Source organism: Lepus europaeus, chromosome 17, assembly GCF_033115175.1.
Source record: "Lepus europaeus isolate LE1 chromosome 17, mLepTim1.pri, whole genome shotgun sequence".
Classification (NCBI taxonomy): Eukaryota; Metazoa; Chordata; class Mammalia; order Lagomorpha; family Leporidae; genus Lepus; species Lepus europaeus.
In genome coordinates this window covers 11,638,739-11,661,327 of record NC_084843.1, presented here as the reverse complement: position 1 = coordinate 11,661,327, position 22,589 = coordinate 11,638,739, and the positions used below count along the sequence as shown (strand labels likewise).

Below are 22,589 nucleotides of genomic sequence, written 5' to 3'. Positions count from 1 at the left end.
TTTGCATATACTTGTATTTATTTATATGATGGATTCCTAAAGACATTCCATTCAGCTTGTGCATTTTAAACTTGAAACAATGCCAGACAGTCTCCCAAAGGTTTTATCACCGAAAGTGTGAGGTGTGTTTCCCTTTACAGAGTCCATAGAAGTAATTATCAATCTTTTCCAATTTCACTAACTACACTTTTTTATTTACGATGTTGGATATCTGTTCCCATTTATATCTCAGTATATTTTCTGTGATCTATTAAAAAGGAGAGAATATTAATTAAAAAGGAGAGAGTGATCCAACATGGGAAGCAGGCCACACAGCAGACTCAGAGAATAACAAATGCCCTAAACAGCACTCTGGCCTCAGAATCAGCCCTTAATTAAGGCATTCAGATCTGGCTAAAAAGCCCATGAAAGCAATTCAGGCATGGAAAGACAAGACACTGTGGCAAAAAAAATGACCTACATGAAGGATCTCTGTGAGTTAGATCCCAGTGGAAAGAAGGGGCCATCAAAGAAGGAGGTACCTTTCTCTGAAGGGAGGAGAGAACTTCCACTTTAATTATGGCCCTGTCTAAATACTGATGGAGTTTGTGGACTCAAGAGGATTCCATAGCCCTGGCAGCTCATGACAAGAGCCTCAAGTGATCACTGATATCATAAATAAGAGTGTCAATTGTTAAATCAGCAACAGGGGGGCCCGGTGCTGTGGCAGAGCAGGTAAAGCTGCCTCCTGCAGTGCCGGCATCCCATACGGGTGTCAGTTTGCATCCCGGCTGCTCCACTTCGATCCAGCTCTCTGCTGCGGCCTGGGAAAGCAGTGGAAGATGGCCCAAGTCCTTGACCCCCTGCACCCCTGTGGGAGACCTGGAGGAAGCTCCTGGCTTCGGATGGGCGCAGCTCCAGCCATTGTAGCCAGTTGGGGAGTGAACCAGCGGATGGAAGACCTCTCTCTCTCTACCTCTCCTTTTCTCCATGTAACTCTGACTTTCAAATAAATAAATAAATCTTAAAAAAAAAAAAAAAATCAACAGGAGTCACTGTACACTTTCTCCCCATGTAGGACCTCTGTCCTTAATGAGTTGTACTATGAGAATTAACAATAAAACTTGTCTTCAAACAGTTCTTTATACTTTGTGTGTCTGTGTGGATGCAAACTGTTGAAATCTTTACTTAGTATAGAGTTGATCTTCTGTATATAAAGATAATAAAAAATGAATCTTAATGAAGAATGGGATGGAGGAGGGAGTAGGAGGTGGGACGGGAGTCAGGGTGAGAGGACATGTATGGGGGGAAGAATTGCTATATTCCTAAAGCTGTACCTATGAAATTTATATTAAATAAAAATTTCCTATTAAAAAATAATTTTATAGCAATAGATTAAATTAACTGCCTGCCTTATTTCATTTCTAAGAATTTCTTTTCTATTTTGGAAGTAAGTATCTAGTGAAAGTTTATTTTTAAATAACTAAAAATATCAACTATAAAGCTACTTTCACAATTGAGATTTTTTTCTTAATCAAAATAAATCAAAAAGAGATTTTTTTAAAAATCAACTTTTTTTTTTTTGAAAATCAGTCACCTGCAGTATTTAGAATACAACACCTTCCCTCGGGCTTTTATAAACATGGGACCTGATACGGCACCAGCACAGGCGAGTTCCGTCAGGGAGGCCTAATTCCTATTACGCTTATTTCTCTGCTCGACCTCTGCGCTGCTAGCTGCTCTTGCGCGGCGATTCTGTCTGGGACTGATTTCCATGTCCTGAGGATCATTTCTGTGTGCTGCCTCCCAGGCTTCCTCTTCTTCCAGCAGGTCTCTGATGATGTCTAAACTGGAACTATTGCAGGACCCAGATTCTGATGAAAGAATAGTCTCTTCCTGAACATCAGAATAACGAGAAGAATCAGCTGGTCTCTCGGGTGCCAACCTCCCTGGGGAGCCCAGCTTTGATGAGTGAAGTGCTTTGTTACCGGGTCATCGCGGAGAACTTCATTTCATCATTTTCCCCACCCATGCACACAGACAATGGAATTCCTGTGGACTCCTCTTCTCTTCTGCTCACTTGGTTTTTTGCCATTCCAGCAGCTTTCTTGTATCCTTTTTTGGCCTGATCCACCAGAAGCTGAAATGCATTGTGATGTTTCTTACGATATTTACTGTGAATTTCATCTATTTCCTCTTCCATCTGGTCCTTTGTAAAAACCATTACACTTTCGTTGAGTTTACTAGCTTCAAAACGCATCCTGGTCTTCTCCATATTTTCAAGTGGAGTTAGAAACGTGCCAGGGGATTCCAATACAATCCCATCAAGGTGGCATGTACCAATGCCATCTCACTAGTCCAAGTGATCAACTTCAGTTCACAAATGATCACACTGATAGGTCTAAGAGTCAAAGGGATCACACAAACAAGACTAATGTCTGCTAATACTAACTGATAAAATCAGAAAAGGAGAGAACAATCCAACATGGGAAGTGGGAGACACAGCAGACTCATAGAATGGCAGATGTCCTAAATAGCACTCTGGCCTCAGAATCAGCCTTTAAGGCATTTGGATCTGGCTGAAGAGCCCATGAGAGTATTATAGGCATGGAAAGCCAAGACACTCTGGGAAAAAAAAAAAAAAAAAAGAAGACCTAAATGAAAGATCTCTGCAAGTGAGATCCCAGTGGAAAGAACAGGGCCATCAACGAAGGAGGTACCTTTCTCTGAAGGGAGGAGAGAACTTCCACTTTGACTATGACCCTGTCGGAATAAGATTGAAGTCGGAGAACCCAAAAGGCTTCCATAGCCTTGGCAACTCATGACTAGAGCCTAGGGAGATTACTGACGCCATAAACAGGAGTGTCAAATTGTTAAGTCAACAACAGGAGTCACTGTGTACTTACGTCTCATGTGGGATCTGTCCTTAATGGGTTGTCCAATGTGAAGTAATGCTATAACTAGTACTGAAACAGTATTTTTACACTTTGTGTTTCTGTGTGGGTGCAAACTAATAAAATCTTTACTTAATATGTACTGAATCGATCTTCTGGATATAAAGATAATTGAAAATGAATCTTGATGTGAATGGAATGGGAGAGGAAGTGGGAGATAGGAGGGGTGAGAGTGGGAGAGAAATTATTGGGGGGGGGGGAGCCAATGTAATCCATAAACTGTACTTTGGAAATTTATATTTACTAAATAAGAAAAAAAAACTTTAAAAAAATACTAATTTTGACAATACTCAAAAAACTTCTCTTTGGTTTCTGTGACTACAAAGGACATTTTGCTGATTATGCTCTTCATAGTTTGGGAATTCAAACATTTCCTTTAAGTAATACACTTTCCCAACAATGCAGTGACAAATTACAAAGAATTTTTATCTTCTGGACAATAAAATAATTTACATAACAAATTTTCACGAATAACTAGAAGGCAAAGTCACATTCTTGATCTATATAGCAAGTTGGAGCCAAGCTTCCTTTCACAATCTAAAATCCCTTAGGGATTTTGCTACATGGAAGAAGTCTGAAGTTCATTGATTCTTAGATAATAAGAACCCCAGGACATTAGCATAAAGTTTAAGAAAGCAACACTGGCAATACAGGAAAGTGTGAATCACTTTCCTGTAGTATTTACCTACTTTTGTACAAATTATTCGATTTTTTACTTAGAATCCAAGTCAAGACAATGTAGACTTATTATTACTAACCCACCTACCCAAACTGCCTACTGCAATGCCATTTAAAGGTGGACTAAGGAGGAGACAGCACTACAATGCAAGCTCCACTTTTCGTGGAATGACTTACTTGCATTTATCACATGCTATTTTTAGATATTCCATTTTCTGATGACAAGAGATCTTAGATATCTTTGTTTTCCCAGGACCAAAGAAAGTGCCAGCCACATGACAGAAATTCATTGGGTGATTGTTACTTGTCTATTCAGCAATTTTTACTTAGGGAATAATAATTTCCACCTCAAAGAACGGAAATCACACAAAACACAGTAAAAGAAAAACAGAACGTGCTCAACTCTGCACGCGTGTGTGCCCAGACCCACACTCCCCAGGGATTAGGAAGGAGGGAACCCCTCTGCCTTACCATGTATATGAAAAGAGGCACAATGCTCTGCAATGCTCCCATGTACTGTCCAAGCGCTATATTAAATCTTTCAATATACAGATCTGGAGGGCTGGCCTGTGAGAAAGAACATAAGTGTGATCACTCCCGGAAACCAAGCAGAAGCCCTTCCACCCCAACCCACAATGCAAGCAGACTGAGAAGGAATCCAAAGTCCACAGGAGAGTCACAAGAAAGAAAAGGACACTTATACCCAGAAGCTTTGTTAAGACAACTTTGTTATAAAAATCTGCTACATAAAACTGAGGTTTAGTTTAGTTACTGTTGAAAACTATGTAACCTTACAGGCTTGCTCTCTTCATGAGTAAAAAGGTGCATTCAAAATGTTATTTTTTATTCTTTTTTGACAGGCAGAGTTAGAGAGAGAGACAGAGAGAAAGGTCTTCCTTTTCCGTTGGTTCACCCCCCAAGTGGCCACTACAGCTGGCGCGCTGCAGCTGGCATGCTGTGCCAATCCGAAGCCAGGAGCCAGGTGCTTCCTCCTGGTCTCCCATGAGGGTGCAGGGCCCAAGCACCTGGGCCATCCTCCACTGCCTTCCCAGGCCACAGCAGAGAGCTGGACTGGAAGAGGAGCCACCGGGACTAGAACCCAGCACCCACATGGGATGCTGGTGCCGCAGGCGAGGATTAGCTAAGTGAGCCGTGGTGCCAGCCAGCTGCGTTCAAAATGTAAGACAAATGATGTGATTAAAAAATTATCACTGGAGAACGGCATAGTGGCATAGCAGGTAAAGCCGCCTCCTGCAACACTGGCATCCCATATGGGTGTCAGTTCATGTCCCAGCTGCTCCATTTCTGATCCAAATCCTTGCTGGTGGCTTGAGAAAAGCAGCGGAAGATGGTCCAAGTGCTTGAGTCCCTACAAGCACTTGGGAGACTCCGATGGAGTTCCAGGCTCCTGGCTTCGGCCTGGCCCAGCCCTGGCTGTGGCAGCCATTTGGGGAGAGAACCAGCAGATGGAAGCGCTCTCTCTCTCTCTCTCTCTAACTCCTGACATTCAAATAAACAAATAATCTTTTTTAAAAAAGTTATCACTGAATGATATCAACCCTTTTTATGTGAACCAAACTACATTATGCCTGGAATGGGGGCAAAGGGAATCCAAGAAAGTGGTACAGGCTTAACATGCTATTAGACTGGCTAATGAATCTGTATAATTACCTTAGGCACAGTAACCTTCTGAGTTCTATGTTAACATGATTGTAAACCACTCCTGTAGCTAACCAGTCATAAACATTACTAGCTAGAAAGCAACAGCCCAAATGGTCCATAGATATCACAGCTTGGAGAGCAGTACAATACATGTCTCACATTTAACTTACTGTTACAAAACCCCATGTCATAAAGCCATCAAAAGAAAACACTTCCAGCTTTATTGTGTCTTCTACTGAAAGTGCATGTCCTAAAATCCATCCCTCCCCCATTCTGCTGTATTGAGAAGAAAGTAATTAAGGCTACGTGGAGTCACAGGGTGGGGCCCTGATCCTACAGGATTAAGAAGAAACATCAGGAGCTGGTGTTTGGCCTAGCAGTTACGGTGCCAGCATCCCACACTGGACTGCCTACTTCCAATTCTTAGCTCTGGCTCCCAACTCCAGCTTCCCACCAGTGCAGGTCCTGAGAGGCAGGCACTGATAATGGCTGAAGTATTTGGGTTCCTGCCAACCACAAGGGAGATCCAGACAGTATGCCCAGCTCCTGGCTTTGGCCTGGTCTAGCCTAGCCACTGTAGGCATTAGAGGAGTGACCAGAAGAGAGCTCACACTCTATCTTGCTCTCTTTCCAATAATTTTTTAAGACACATTTCATTATATGGACCCAGAACTAGCTCATCTGAAGAGTCTTTTTTTTTTTTTTTTTTTTGACAGGCAGAGTGGACAGTGAGAGAGAGAGAGAGAGAGAGAAAGGTCTTCCTTTGCCATTGGTTCACCCTCCAATGGCCACCGCGGCCGGTGCGCTGTGGCTGGCATACCGCGCTGATCCGAAGGCAGGAGCCAGGTGCTTCTCCTGGTCTCCCATGGGGTGCAGAGCCCAAGCACTTGGGCCATCCTCCACTGCACTCCCGGGCCACGGCAGAGAGCTGGCCTGGAAGAGGGGCAACAGGGATAGAATCTGGTGCCCCGACCGGGACTAGAACCCGGTGTGCCGGCGCCGCAAGGCGGAGGATTAGCCTAGTGAGCCGCGGCGCCGGCCCTGAAGAGTCTTTAAGTATGTGTCAATAGTGGTAGATCTAAATATTCCAAAATCTGAATTTCCACTACAAAGCTCACATTTTATCAGCAACAAATACTATCAGTTGTTTTCCTTGAAGAGACAGACTTATTTCACTCATTTTTGAGCCAATGTCAAATCTCTAAATCAGTTTGTCAGTCGGGGAACTTTGGATGAAAACTCAACCAGACAAAGTGTGCTTCCCAAATAGCCACTGTGCCTTGGTATGTAGTTTCCCCCCCTCCACACAAAATATTTTTAAATGGATACTCAAAGTCCCAATTTAATATAAGTAGTCATTTTGACTGCTTCGGCTGGGACAATCTTAAGTGAAGCAAGGCTTTTGTTTTTGTGTTCATGTGTTCACCACAAGCGTGTGGAAGTAAAGATTCACGCTCAGGCATCAGCAGTTTTACCCCCCACTGCTTCCGCAGCACCAGAGAAAATGTCAACATCATGAAAACAGCATCTTAACAATACCAGAAAATCAGTTTGGATTTTCAGGAACCCTCAGAAGTCCATAAACTGCTTAGAGAACATACTTAAAGAACACATATTCTTGTAAATTCATTGTCTGTTTTTAGACAAATACAGATTATTCTGTAACCTGCTTTTATCGTTCAACTATGTGTCAACATCTCTCCCAGGCCAAGTTTCTTCCTACAATGTAAGCGCCACAAGGGTCTGGACTGTCACTGTCCACCAGTCTCTCCTCGCCGATACTGAGGCTCTGCTCTGCCGTTTGCTGCCCAGGACTGCACGGTCATTTCTAAACCCGATGAGCCCTGGGGCTCAGCTTAAACATAAGATATACTGTGCTCCTCGGGTCAAAAGATAGATTCCAGCTTCAGGAACAACCTGACACTTCTACGGGCCAGGGGACCTCAAAGAACACTGCTCTCCAGATCTCATGAGGGGTCTGCCAGTGACTGCAGAATCTCCGCCACAATCCAAGGCCCTGCCTCAGCCGTTTCCCAGAGGTATAAATGAGAACTGCAGGGGCTCCCGTGAACAGCTGGCCCAGCTGGCCCTCACGTCCACCTGAGAACAGAGTCTGCAGGAGTCAGGAGAAAGCGGAGCAGTCGGCACCCACACACACAACAGAAGGTGTTGACTGCACAAGAAACAACTTAGCCCAAACTATACTGAAATTAGTAAATATATGATGCATCACCTGAGTGTTAGGGTAAAGGTGAACTTTTCTTCTAAAGTCAACAGCTTCTTAACTAGTACAAAATTCAGTGATTATAAAGTCATTAAAATGTAGCTGGGAAGTTCCACTCAGCTTAGAATGCAGAAATATTCAAGAGAATAACATTTACACCTTTATGGTTAGCCTAAACAATCAGTTTTTTTGAGCACACAGGCATCTGTTTACCTTACATTTATAATGTCCAAGAGACATGAATTCCAAAGAGTAAACAGCCCCTCTAAGGAAAGAAAGGCTATACTGACTATGTCACCTTTGGTATTGGTGGCCATAAAAGCTCCTCAGAATCAGCCCTTAAGGCATTCGAATCTGGCTAAAAAGCCCATGAGAGCATTTCAGGTATGGAAAGCCAAGACACTGTGACAAAAAATGACCCAAATGAAAGATCTCTGTAAGTGAGATCCCAGTGGAAAGAACAGGCCATCAAAGAAGGAGGTACCTTTCTCTGGAGGGCAGAGAGAACTTCCACTTTGATTATGGCCCTGTCTAAATAAGGTCAGAGTTGGTGAACTCAAGAGGCTTCCAGAGCCTTGGCAGCTCATGACAAGAGCCTCGGGTGATTACTGACATCATAAATAAGAGTGTCAATTGTTAATCAACAGGAGTCACTGTGCACTTGCTCCCCATGTAGGACCTCTATCCTTAATGTGTTGTACTATGAGAATTAACGGTAAAACTAGTCTTCAAACAGTACTTTATACTTTGTGTGTCTGTGTGGGTGCAAACTGTTGAAATCTTTACTTAGTATAGAGTTGATCTTCTGTATATAAAGATAATAAAAAATGAATCTTAATGAAGAATGGGAAGGGGAGGGAGTAGGAGGTGGGACGGGAATGGGGGGAGGGCAAGTATGAGGGGAAAAATCGCTATACTCCAAAGTTGTAGTTATGAAATTTATATTTATTAAATAAAAGCTTTCTATGAAAAAAAAAAAAAAAAAGCAGGTTAAGAGGGGCCAGTGGCCGGTGCCGTGGCTTAACAGTCTAATCCTCTGCTTTGTGGCGCCGGCACATCGGGTTCTAGTCCCGGTTGGGGTGCCGGATTCTATCCCGGTTGCCCCTCTTCCTGGCCAGCTCTCTGCTATGGCCCGGGAAGGCAGTGGAGGATGGCCCAAGTCTTTGGGCCCTGCACCCGCATGGGAGACCAGGAGAAGCACCTGGCTCCTGGCTTCGGATCAGCACAATGTGCCGGCTGCAGCGGCCATTGGAGGGTGAACCAACGGCAAAAAGGAAGACCTTTCTCTCTGTCTCTCTCTCTCTCACTATCCACTCTGCCTGTCAAAAAAAAAAAAAAAAAAAAAAAAAGAGGGGCCAGCACAGCAAGTGAAGCCACAGCTTCTGATACCAGTACCCCACATCAAAGTGCTTCTGGTCCAGCTTCCTGCTAATGCACCTGGGAAGGCATCAGAAATAGCCCAAGTACTTGGGTCCCTGCCACTCACATGGGAGACCAGGATGGAGCTCCTGGTCTCTGGCTTTGGCCTGGTGCCGTCCCATCTCTTGTGGCCACTTGGGGAATGAATCAGCAGACGAAAGCTCTCTCTCTCTCTGTCTCTTCCTCCCTCTATCACTCTTTCAAACAAATAAACATTAAAAAAAAAAAAAGTAGGCAAGAAAACAAGAGAAGCTGTAATGAATCATTGAACGCCAAGTGTGACCAACAGTATAGGATTCTTGGAAGCTTCCACCCAGGGGCAGGCCCAGCTACGCTCCAACTCTTTTCCACAATCTTCCACTGGGTTGGAAAGAGAAGGCTGAAGACGCCTCAGGGACCTGAGAGCACCTGTCTCCACGGCACAGACGTGCTGGGTGTGTCAAGGGATGCAGATGGTGCAGAAGTACCTGAACAAGTCTACGCACACTACACTTGGGTCCACCATGAGTAAAAACGTGCCGACTAGCTGCCAGTTCAAAACACAAAGACTGTGTGCCTGGAACCTACTCAAACTCGAAGCAAAAGCCATTGCGCAGGGAAGGCCTACGAAACCTACCTGCACCCCAGTGACTCTTCTCTGACCCAAGGCAAAATCTATCTAATGCTGAAAAACGGGCAGGTAATCCTCCAGCCCTTCTGTGACACGAAAAGGTCAGCTATTATTAGCAAGGCAGAGAATCTACTCATGCCCAGGTTTCTGCACCATTCAAAGCAAAACTATACCACCGCTGAGCCAAGGGCAGGAAACTTGCTCACTCCCAAGGCCCATCAGAGGTACAAGGCAGCCTCCTCTCCCAGAGACACCAAACAGCAGATGACACCCATGCATAAGGAGGCCGAGAGGACCAAAGGTGGGAGGCCATGGCACCTTCTGCAGAAGCTCTGGCAGCAGCACCGGGACAGCAACTGTAGCCAAGGCCAAGACCAAGGAGTGGTTCCCTGCCACCAAGCTGGGTCACTTGGTCAAGGACATGAAGACCAAGTCCTTGCAGGAGAGCTGTCTCTTCCCAACAAGGATTCTGAGATCAGTGGTTTTACCTGGGGGCCTACCTCAAAGAGGAGGTTTTAGAAGATTCTGCCAGTGCAAAAGCAGATATGCACTGGCCGGCGGACCAGGTTTAAGGCATTTGTTGCCATTGGGGACTCCCATGGCCGTGTCGGCTTGAGTGTGAAATGTTCCAAGGAGGTAGCCACCACCATCCAAGGGGCCATCATCCTGGCCATGTTCTTCACTGTGCCCAAGCCGAGAGGCTACTGAGGGAACAAGATCAGTAAACTTCACGCCACGCCTTACAAGGTGACCAGAGGCACTGGTATCATCTAGGCCTCTGAACCCAGAGGCTCAGAGCTGCTGTTGACGGCTGGCATTGATGACTGCTTCACTTCAGCCAGGGACTACACTACCATCCCAGGCAACTTTGCCATGGCCATCTTTGATGCCATCTTCAAAACTTAACAGCTATCTGACCCCTGACCTCTGACCTCTGGAAAGAGACTGGGTTTACCAAGTCTTCCCATCAGAATTCACAGACCATCTTGTAAAGATTCAAACCAGAGTATCTGCGCAGAGGATCCAGGCTCCAGCTGTGGCTACAAGAGTTATACACACACACACACACACACACACTGTGGCTACAACAGAGTTATACACACACACAAACACTGTGGCTACAACAGAGTTATACACACACATTGTGGCTACAACAGAGTTATATATACACACACACACGCTGGGGCTACAACATAGTTATACACACACACACACAAACACTGTGGCTACAACAGAGCTATACATACACACAAACACTGTGGCTACAACATAGAGTTATACACACACACAAATACTGTGTCTACAATATAGAGTTATACACACACACATTGTGGCTACAACAGAGTTATACACACACACACAAACACTGTGGGTACAACATAAAGTTGTACACACACACACAAACACTGTGGCTACAACATAGAGTCATACACACATACACAAACACTGTGGGTACAACAGAGTTATACACACACACAAACACTGTGGCTACAACATAGAGTCATACACACATACACAAACACTGTGGGTACAACAGAGTTATACACACACACAAACACTGTGGCTACAACATAGAGTCATACACACATACACAAACACTGTGGGTACAACAGAGTTATACACACACACAAACACTGGCTACAACATAGTCATACACACACACACAAACACTGGCTGCAATATAGAGTCATACACATGCACACACACACACAAACACTGGCTGCAATATAGTCATACACACACACAAACACTGGCTACAACACAGAGTCACACACACACACACAAACACTGGCTACAACATAGAGTCATACACACACACAAACACTGGCTGCAATATAGAGTCATACACATGCACACAAACACATAAAGTGAATTAAGCATCCCCCTCCTTTTTTCAGTGACAAGGCAACATCTGCTCACCACAGGAAGCAGATATTTATTATCTACCCCTTAAAGGTCGCTAACTCCTGGACAGACCTCCAACTGAGGAGGAAAAGATTCTCTGTAACTGGCATAGGGAGAATGCCCCACCCCAAGGCTCAGGGCACAGGCAATACCTATGACTAAGGCAAGAGTGAGAGAAACCCCTCAAATACACATACAAAACCTGCCCTGCCTCTCACACTAAGCAAGTAACAATGGCTGTGCACTGCTGATGGAGAGACATCACCAAGAAAGACCCCCACCACAATTCCCACCTAGACAAGGCCTGCTAAGAGCTGAGGGCAGAGAAGAAGCACTGAAAAGAACGTTCCCAATCGCATTAAGAAGAGAGCAACGCAGCCCAGCACTGACAGTATCAGCCCGATGCAACAGTAACTCACAACCAACTCAACTGCTGTAGGACTAGCTCAACTCCTCATACTAATGGCCCTGCAGAAGAGAGATATATTCATTTCTAGGCATAAATATTACTCATATTTACGTCAGTCTCCACTTTTTATACACAACGTCCCACAGACAAAAACTAAGAAATCCCATGAAAGCAAGAAAGCACAACCCACTGTCAAGAATCAAACAGCTGGGACAGGCCTCTGGCTTGGACAGAAGTTAAGACACCGCCTGGGACAGCCATCTCCCACATCAGAGCGCCTGCTTGAAGTCCCAGCTCCCTGCTCGAGTGCACCTAGGAAGCAGCAGAGGAGGGTCAAGTACTGAGGGCCTTGTTACTCACATGGTAGTTCCAGGCTTCTGGTTTCTGCCTGGCTAAGCCCCAGCTGCTGTAGACTTTCAGGGAGTAAACCAGCAGATGGAAGCTATCTCACTGACTTTCAAGTAAGGTGAAAATAAATAAATTTTTTAAAAAGATAAATATTCAACATGTCCTGATGCAAAAGTGGCCCACATGATGAAACTGTCTTACAGATTTTAAAATAACTCTGCTTAATATTTATAATGACCTAACAGAAAAAGTAGACAATATGAACAAAAAAGATGGGGAATTTCAGCAGACCAAAGAGTCAAATGGAATGCTCAATTTTTTCAAATAGTTTCTTCATGATCTTTTGGCATTTATTCCTGTATTACACCAAATGGACCTGGACTTAATCTCAAGGATCCTTAATGCTGTTTTCTAAATACAAGAAATAATTCTCTTTTTAAAAAATTTGCCTCTTCAGCTCCTGGCTCCTGGCTTCGGAATGGCGCAGCTCTGGCCATTGCAGCCAATTGAGGAGTAAACCAATGGATGGAACACCTCTCCTTCTCTCCCCCTCCCCAGACACCCCAGTCTCTCCTTCTCTCTGTGTAACCCTGTCTTTCAAATAAATAAATAAATCTTTACAATTAATTGCCTCTTCATGACTGATTTAGCAGACACATGTAGTGTCCTTCATGGTTAAGTCTCACTAGCCTATCCCATGACTTCCAGAGCGGAGCCACACTGCGGACCTCTGTTGAGGCCTCAGAAGCAAACCCATGATCCCTGAGGGTGATAACAATATTACATAAACATGGAATTTCTTCCCAAAAAGAAGAATACATCTGACATTCCATTCTCTTCCTTGCTGTGCAGATATTATTTCCATAGCAAAATAATATCCAAAAATAATAAGTTATATAGAAGATAAATGAATTTCAAGGGATTTTTAAAAGATTTTTTAAAAATTTAAAAAATAAAAAGGGACCAGCGCTTTGGCATAGTAGGTTAATCCTCTACCCGCAGTGCTGGCATCCCATATGGCCGCCAGTTCTAGTCCCGGCTGCTGCTTTTCCAAACCAGCTCTCTGCTGTGGCCTGGGAAAGCAGAAGATGGCCTAAAGGCTTGGGCCCCTGCACCTGCAGGAGAGACCCAAAAGAAATTCCTGGCTCCTGGCTTCGGATCAGCTCAACTCTGGCTGTTGTGGCCATTTGGGGAGTGAACCAGCGGATGCAAGAGCTTTCTCTCTGTCTCTCCCTCTCACTGTCTATAATTCTACCTCTATGATAAATAAGTAAAATCTTAAAAAAAAAAAAAAAAAGCAGAGGGATAGAGTGACAAAAGCCATCCTTATAATTTATAATAGATTATCTGGCATGTATCATATTCCAGCTCTCAATACCTCCACAGGGCTGGGTGTTATGGTGCAGTGGCTTAAGCACCTTCTGAGACACGGTATCCTACACAGGAGTGCCTGGCTCAGTCCTGGCAGCCTGGGCCTTCTGATGCAGCTTCCTGCACGTTCCTGGGAGGTAACAGATGATGACCCAAGTACTTGGGTCCCTGTCACCCACATAAGGGACCTAGAGTTCCTGGCTCCTGGCTTTTGTCTAATCCAGTCCCTCCGAGCTGTTGAGGGCATCTGAGGAGTGATCCAGAGGAAGAGAGATGCCTCTTTGTGTCTCTGTTTCCCTGTCTTCCAAATATATATATATCATATAATTTCTACTAAGATTATATAAAAAATTGCTCAATTTATTTCTAAAACTGAAACTTTTCTCATCTTTTAATACTCCTGGGGCTTGAATAGTAAACTGAATCACAGCCTAGCTCTGTGATCCTGGAATCCTTTATCCACACACCCATGAGACCCCCTCGGCTCCAATCCCAGCTTCTCCTGACAAGCCAGGGAACACTGAGCAATTACACAGATTCAAGGAGCAGTGAAGGGAGCAAATATCCAAAAACCAGACAGGCCAGGACGCACGCTCATTTTTCTAAACAGCGAATCTTTTAAAACTCAGTAAACACTACAACTGGTCACTATTTGCTTATTTCTTAAAAGGACACCTCCCCCTTGTCCAAATGAAATACAGAGATGTTTCAAAGCACACAATGTATCTTAAGAAGAATACAATTAGTAACTGTACTTTGCATACTGTGATAATAAACAAATGCAGATAACTAGCCATTATTAAGTGACTTTACTCCCCTGCTCGTGACAGATTCTAGCTTCCAAGTTCAGGTCACTGTTTTTACTAGAACATGTGGACACTTCTAGCAATATTTGCTATAAAGCAAGCGTATGCTTTTTACCAACTTATAAGCAGTTCTATTTGGGGCCTCACGTTATGTTAAGCCCCATGAGGCAAATAAAGAGCAGACACAGTTCTGCTTTATTTGATAAATAAACTTTATCTAAATTATGGTCTCAGTGAGAGCCTAAAGAATGAAAGCTAGGATGTCTCACTGGCAAATTCCGAGATAAGAACTACTTTCCCAAGAACAAGAGCTTTAAGTTCAGTTTCAATTAAAACATAGACCTCCAGAGGCTGCCGCTAGGGTATAGCAGGTGAGGTTTCCTCCTGCGATGCTGGCATCCCAAATGGGCACCAGCTCATATGCTAGTTGCTTCACTTCCAATCCACCTCCCTGCTAATGGCCTGGGAAGGCAGTAGAAGTTGGCCCCAGTGCTCGGGCCCTGCCACCCTTGTGGGAGACACAGATGAAGCTCCTGGCTTCCGCCTGGCCCAGCCCAAGCCATTGCAACCATCTGAGGAGTAACAAGCAGATAGAGGATCTCTCTCCCTTCCTCTCTCTAACTCTGACTTTCAAATAAATAAATAAATCTCCAAATAATTTCTCAGAGAAACGTTCAGTAAAATACACATATGAAGAGCTATTGACCAATTAGCAGTGATTTTTATTTAAACTCTCTGAAGAAAAGATCATGGAATTCTGTCATTATCTAAAATCCTTTTTATTATATCAAGGAGTAAACAGCATATTTGGAGGAGGGAAGTTTTTTTAAAACACACTTTGTAATTCAACAGATAAAGTTAAGAGCCTTTAATACAAAACACATAAAATTTCAAATAACCAGTTGAGTTATGCTGCCACCCACTGGTCATAAAACAAATAGCAAAGCAATCCCTGCCCTGGTCTTAAACACCAGGACTCCGGCTCACTTTATGGGTAATTTTTAAAAATGTTATCTGTTGTCTGTGAAGACAGAATCAGAGCTAACTATGATTGATTATGATTCAGTCTCCAATAACTTCCATTATTAATTAGTTTGAGAGACAAGTGATAGATTCAGCTTAAAACCGAGATATATTTAGCATAAGTTACCAAAATTAAATTTTATTAAAAGGAATAGTTTAAATATAATTCAAATCTTTTAAATTAAAAATAGTTGACAAATACTCAAACTATTATAAATTCAGTTCTTTTTTTTTTTTTTAAAGGTTTATTTCTTTATTTGAAAGTCAGAGTTACACAGAGAGAGGAGAGGCAGAGAGAGAGAGAAGTCTCCCATCTGATGGTTCAAATTCCAATTGGCCATAACGGCTGGACCTGTGCTGATCTGAAGCCAGAAGCCAGGAGCTTCTTCCAGGTCTCCCACACAGGTACAGGGGCCAAAGGACTTGGGCCATACTCTAATGCTTTCCCAGGCCATAGCAGAGAACTGGATCAGAAGTGGAGCAGCCGGGTCTCGAACTGGCACCCCTATGGGATGCTGGCGCTTCAGGCCAGGGCGTTAACCTGTTGAACCACAGCGCCAACCCCAATAATTTCAGTTCTGTTTGAAAATAAAATCCACAACATCTTCCTCTCCTCCTGTGTCTCTATGGTCCTTCTTCCTGGAGAGCTGAACTCAGCTGAGCATCACTGAGGCTTGTTCCTCTCACTGGAATGTCACTATCCTGATTTGCAACCAAATGTCTGCTTCAACAGTGTTTCTGGAAGGAACTCACCTATCAATGTGTTACTGAACTATAAAGCTACCATATCAAAATAGAATATTTTTATTTGGTAAAAGTGAAACTACATTCTTAATAAAGCACATTAACATATCCAATAAATTTTATCAGGGAGAAAATGCCTCACTGAATTGTTCCTTAGTAGAAAAGATTCAGTCATACACACAAAAAAAATCAAGATGTGGCAATGTCATTGAAGACAGTATTAAGAGTAAAGGATTTTATATGCCTTCAGTTCAGTTCTCCGCATTGTGGTGGGCAAAACAGAATACTCTAAATGTCAATTCAAATGCTTAATGTATTAGTTAAAAAAGAAAAAAATTATCAGTGAATTAAAATAACACAACTTAGGAGTCAGTGCTCTGGTGCAGCAGGTTAAAGCCCTGGCCTGAAGCACCAGCATCTCATATGGGCACCAGTTCTAGTCCTGGCTGTTCCACTTCTGATCCAGCTCTCTGCTATGGCCTGGGAAAGCAGTACAAGATGGCCCAAATCCTTGGGCCCCTGCACCCACGTGGGACACCCGGAAGAAGCTCCTGGTTCCTAGCTTCAGATCAGCGCAGCTCCAGCCCTTGTGGCCATCTGGGGAGTGAACCAGCGGATGGAAGACCTTTCTCTCTCTGTCTCTACCTCTCTCTGTAACTCTTTCAAATAAATAAAATAAATCTTTTAAAGAAAATACAACTTGGATAAACAAAACATGCTATATCCATCCAGCAGATTACTATCCAGCTATTAAGAAAGAATTGAGTATTAATGATGCTGTAACTTGAATGAACCGTTGAAACCATTATGCAAGTCAATTAAGACAGATACAAAACTGTGTTATGCCATTTGTATTAGATGTCCAGAAAAGGTAAATCCACAAAGTACATTAGCGGTTGATGGGGTGTGATGGGAGAGAATAGGAAGTGACAGCTAATGAACCTGGGTTCCTTTTCAGAACTAAGATGTTCTACAGGGAGCCTGGACCCCAGCCACAGGATAAGTGACCGGGACTATATGGGCTGGATGGATATTGGCCGGCACAGTGCCGAGGAGTATGAGCACCCGTCCTAGGGCAGCCAGCGCCCCCCTCAGCCCGACAGGAAGCAGCCTCCTGACCTTAATCAGAGGAGGCTGAATAAGAAAACAATCACATTGTAACTCATTGTCTCCGACTTTTGACATTTGAAGTCTGTATTAAGTTCTCAGTGTGAAAAAGTCTGTCTGTAAATTGTCCAGGGAGTGGCCCTCCCCCGCAACCTCAGCAGAATTGTGCAAATGGAAGACCAATGTGTGTTACATCTGTGGCTCCTCCTCCTCAAGTGTTGCTATGCTATTAAAGTGATTGCTTTCTGTTCATCAAAGAAAAAAAAAATGTTCTGCAGGTAGTGATGATGGCTGCACAGCCCATGACTACACTAAGAAGCCACTGAACTGCACATTTAAGAGGGTGAGTAGGAGCAAGCGTTTAGCTCAGCAGTTAATTCTAGTTAAGACGTCCATGTCCCACATCAGGGTACCTGGGTTCGATGCCCAGCTCCGGACTCCAGCTTCCTGCTAATGCAGGCCCCGGGGGCAGCCTGAGAAACTGGATCACTGCCAGCTACGTGGGAGATCTGGATTGAGTCCAGCTCCACATCTGCCCAGCCCAGCTGCCACGTGTGCAAGTCAGCTAGCAGACAGACCTTCAGTCTGTCCCCCTGACTCTCACATAAATACATTTTACTAATTACAAAAGGGTGTATGTGAATCTTACCTCAATAAAAATGAATTTTAAAAATGAATTAAACAGGGCCGGCGCCGTGGCTTACTTGGCTCATCTTCCACCTGCAGCTGGCACCCCGGGTTCTAGTCCCGGTTGGGGCACCAGATTCTGTCCTGGTTGCTCCTCTTCCAGTCCAGCTCTCTGCTGTGGCCCAGGAAGGCAGTGGAGGATGACCCAAGTGCTTGGGCCCTGCACCCGCATGGGAGACTGGGAGGAAGCACCCAGCTCCTGGCTTCGGATTGGTGCAGCGCTGGCTGTAGCAGCCATTAGGGGAGTGAACCAACAGAAGGAAGACCTCTCTCTCTGTCTCTCTCTCACTGTCTATAACTCTCTTTCTGTCTAACTCTGCCTGGCAAAAAAAATAAAATAAATAAAATAAAATCTTTAAAAAAATGAATTAAAAAGTCGGGGAAAATATAGTAAAGCTTTCTTTCTGGCTCACATTCAATGCCTATGCTGAGGTCCTGCTCCATGTTCTCCCCACTCAGGAACCCCAGTAAAGTGAGCCCCTACCATCTGCAGCATTGAGGCAAGGCAAGGGAAACGCGGGGAAGTACAGGGCCCATCGAGGCCTCAGATCTGTGAGTCTCCCTTCACCTTCTCACAATTCAAGAGTCAGCTTTGGCCACGTCTACCTTCAGTGGGTTAGAAAAGCACAATCCTACCACACACCTAGAAGGAACATCTGGTCAACAGCACTCTAACCAGCACCCTTACATGGAGGATTGAAACAAAAGAAACCAGGTTCGGTGAGTCGGGATCTGTGCCCACAAGAAGCTCACAGTGTTGCAAAGGTGACATCCTCGTGAGTAACTAAACACAGGCCAGAGCGCTACATTAAGGACTTACAGTAACAATATAAAGTGCCAAAGCCACAGATGCAGGGAGATTAATTAGGCCTGCCAGGAGCAGCAAAATGAAGAGCTGAGCAAACCCTAATAAACAGAAAGGCCCCTTTGCAGAAAGGGGGGAGGAAAGTAGCAGTGACAGAAGAAACCAAATGAGAAAAGGCACACAGAAAAGGCATACAGTGTCAGTTTAAATTCAAGAAGCAAAATGCTACCGCAAGACCCACGTTCAGTGTGTGAAGAGCCTTGAAAGCCTTGTTAAGGACTATGGTCTTTGCTCTTGAGGCAAATGAGATGGAAAGCTAAGAAAATGGATGACAGGACAATCCCGAGAATGGTAACGGAACGGTTGGGGGGAACACGCAAGACCGAGAGAGAAGCTAGAAATCCTCCTCTACTATCCCGCCCCGTGCAAGTGAGGCCCTAAACTAGGGAGGTGGGAAGGCCCTCCGCGAGGCACCCACACATACCCTGTTTGTTTGGTTTTTGTTTTCTTTTTTTGGAGGACCCAAGCAGTTTATTAATGCCAGCGGGCTCAGCTGGAACCATTTCTTGAGAACTCAGCAACAATCCCAAGTTTCTTATAATATTATAGGTTCATCAGCATCATACCTTAGCTGTTACAGCATCGGTGGGTTTAAATTGCAGCCTATGTGACTTACAACCACACACCAATGGTTGGTGGGCCTGGTATGTTTGTAAAAGGGATACTGTAAGGCCACCACAAAACACACCAAACACCACAGTAAGGCAAAGGGTTTACTGGGAGAAACCCGACAGACTGGAGGGAAGGGGCAAAGAAGGAAAAAGAGAAGGAGAACATTAAGAGAGAGATCAAGAGACACAGAGAGAGATCGAGAGAGAGCCACATGTTCAGGAACACGTCTTGTTTAAACTTTGCTGGGGGGCGGGCAAGGAAGTAGGAGCAGCGAATCCCTTTAGGATGGGGGTGGAGCTGACACCAGTGGTTGGGACAAGGGGTCATCTGGTTTCCAGCCATGGTGGCAAGGGCTAGAGCCTAGGATGGTGTCTGGGGTATAGATCGTGCCATAGATAAGATTGTGCCACTTTACTAACATTCCTCTCTTTTGTTTTTTATAAAGCAAGAGTCCCACACATACCCTTCTCCCTTTCCAGTGACTACCAACAGGTCCACAGTCGCTTATCCAAGAGTCCTGGGGCTACAACTTTTTGAGTTTAGAAGCTATTATGGTAGAAGACTTTTCAGGTTTAGAAGCTATTAAAGAACAAAATATGCAGTAGAGATGCAAACAACAGGTTGCTATTTGTAGAAGAAAATATATGAATGTTCCCATTAAGTTCCTCACATGAGTTCAGATCAAATTATGCTACCACGTGACTTCTGGTAACAAAACTACGAGAGGAAAAGCCACAGTCTAACTTCAAAGCTTGGCTGGATTTCAGAATTGCACGTCAGCGAGCGGACCTGAAAACCACCCAGGCTACCGTAATCAGCACTGCCTCCCCTCCAGTTCTTTCCTACCCCAGTCCACCTCAAACATCTAAAAGGCAGCTCCAGGCATGTAAGGGCTCCCATCTGCTTTTCAGTCTTCTCCCAATCTCACTGTAACACCTCCCAATCCATCTTCGTAGGATCACTCCTGATTCTGGCTATGTCCCTTTCTCAGCCAGTTCTCTCGGTCTAACACGCCTCCGCCTCTCCACACCCACTTCACAACACAGCCTAGCTAAGGCGCCATCCCTCGGCCTCCCTCCACTTGCCTGTGATCATTCCACCTTCATTTTGACTTCCCTTAGTTCTCAGTATTTCTTGGCCTTTTAATAGTCTACCAACAGAGGCCAGGGGCCGGCGCTGTGGTGTGGGAGGCTGGAACTCTGCCCCTGGCACCAGCACTCCATAAAGGCACTGCTTCGTGTCCCAGCTGCTCCTCTTCCAATCTAGCTCTCTGCTTATGGCCTGGGAAGGCAGTGGAGGACAGCCCAAGTGCTGGGGCCCCCGAGCCCATGTGGGAGACCTGGGGGGAAGCTGGCAGGCTCCTGGCTTTAAATTGGCCCAGCCTCAGCCATTGTGGCCATTTGGGGAGTGACCCAGTGGATGGATGGAAGACTTTTTTCTCTTGTCTCTCCCTCTGTTTGTTTAACACTGCCTCAAATAGATAAATATAATCTTTTTTTTTTTTCAAGATTTATTTATGGGGCCAGTGCTATAGCGTGGTAGGTTAATCCTCTGCCTGCAGCACTGGCATCCCATGTGGGCGCCAGTTCTGGTCCCAGCTGCTCCTCTTCCAATCCAGCTCTCTGCTATGGCCTGTGAAAGCAGTGGAAGATGACACAAGCCCTTGGGCCCCTGCACCCATGTGGGAGACCGGGGAAAGGCACCTGGCTTCGGATCAGCACAGCTCCAGCCATTGCAGCCAACTGGGGAGTGAACCAGCAGAGGGAGGACCTTTCTCTCTGTCTCTCTCTCTCTCACTGTCTGCAACTCTGCCTCTCAAATAAATAAAATAAAATAAAAAGATTATTTATTTGAAAGTCAGGGTTATACAGAAGAGGGAGAGGCAGAGAGAGAGAGAGAGAGAGAGAGAGAGAGAGAGAGAGAGAGAGGTTTTTCATCTGCTGGTTCACTCCCCAATTGGCCGCAACAGCCGGAGTTGCGCCAAACGGAAGCCAGGAGCCAGGAGCCTCTTCCAGTCTCCCATGCAGGTGCAGGGGCCCAAGGACTTGGACCATCTTCTATTACTTTTCCAGGCCATAGCAGAGAGCTGGATTGGAAATGGAGCAGCCAGGACTCAAACTGGTGACCATATGGGATGCTGGCACTGCAGGCGGTGCCTTTACCTGCTTTGCCACAGTGCCGGCCCTGATAAATACAATATTTTATTTAAAAAAAAAAAAAAAAGGGCTACTAACAGATTCTGACTTGATTTCTTTCTTTTCTTTTTTGGATTTCATTCATTATTCTTCTTAGTATTTACCTCAAGAAATTAGAAAGTCACTGGTCTTTTAATTTATTATTTATGTATTTTAGGACTTTAAATTTTTTTAAGATTTATTTATTAATTTGAATGCCAGATTTACAGAGAGAGAGAGAGAGAGAGAGAGAGAGAGAGAGACTCTTCCATCTGCTGGTTCACTACCCAAATGGTGGCAAAGGCCCAAGCTGGGCCAGTAGCTTCTCCCACATGGGTGGAAGGGACCCAAGGACTTGGGCCATCTTCCACTGCTCTTCCAAGTGCATCAGCAAGGAGGTGAATTGGAAGTGTAACAGGTGGGACTTGAACTGGTGCCCACATGGGATGCCAGCACTGCAGGTGGCAGTTTTACGCCACAACACTGGCCCCTAAATTTTCTAATATTCTATCCACCTTAACTATCACCTGGAAATAGAGGTACAAAAGAAAATAGGAGTCATAGATGAAGATGAAATCTAAAACCTGAGAAAGAAACTGATTTGAGTGAAGAGGCATAGATTCAGACATTCAGAAGAAGTCCTCCAAATTCAAGGGCAGGGAGGTTTTGGGCTGAGCCCACAACAGGAGAGTGATTTCCAAAAGCTTCAGTAGATTTTCTAAAAACTAATCAGAATATTATTTACTGAACTTGTAAATCAATTTCCTCTTTATAGTTATCCACTGTCATCCATCTATATATCAAAGAATTGAAAATTCACATTTTGAGACTCTGGAGATGATAGGCAAAAAAGGAAAAGAAATACAGAATTAATTACCACATTTAAAGAGAGGAATTCAGGGGCCGGCGCCGTGGCTTAACAGGCTAATCCTCCGCCTTGCGGCACCGGCACACCGGGTTCTAGTCCCAGTCGGGGCGCCAGATTCTGTCCCGGTTGCCCCTCTTCCAGGCC

General features: G+C 44.6%; 1 protein-coding gene and 1 pseudogene across 3 annotated transcripts in view; one reads left to right on the top strand and one right to left on the bottom strand.

Moving 5' to 3' along the window:
- CACUL1 (CDK2 associated cullin domain 1) overlaps window positions 1-22,589 on the bottom strand; it is an 83,881-nt gene that overhangs the window by 25,891 nt on the left and 35,401 nt on the right. For 2 of the 3 annotated variants that reach the window (XM_062215285.1, XM_062215283.1), the window contains exon 4: window positions 4,083-4,178. The exons of the other annotated variant lie outside the window; for it this stretch is intronic. In XM_062215285.1, coding sequence (XP_062071269.1) covers window positions 4,083-4,178 — 96 coding nt within the window. The remainder of the gene's footprint in view (window positions 1-4,082; window positions 4,179-22,589) is intronic. 3 annotated transcript variants of the gene reach the window in all.
- LOC133776275 (small ribosomal subunit protein uS5-like) lies at window positions 9,800-18,397 on the top strand (annotated as a pseudogene).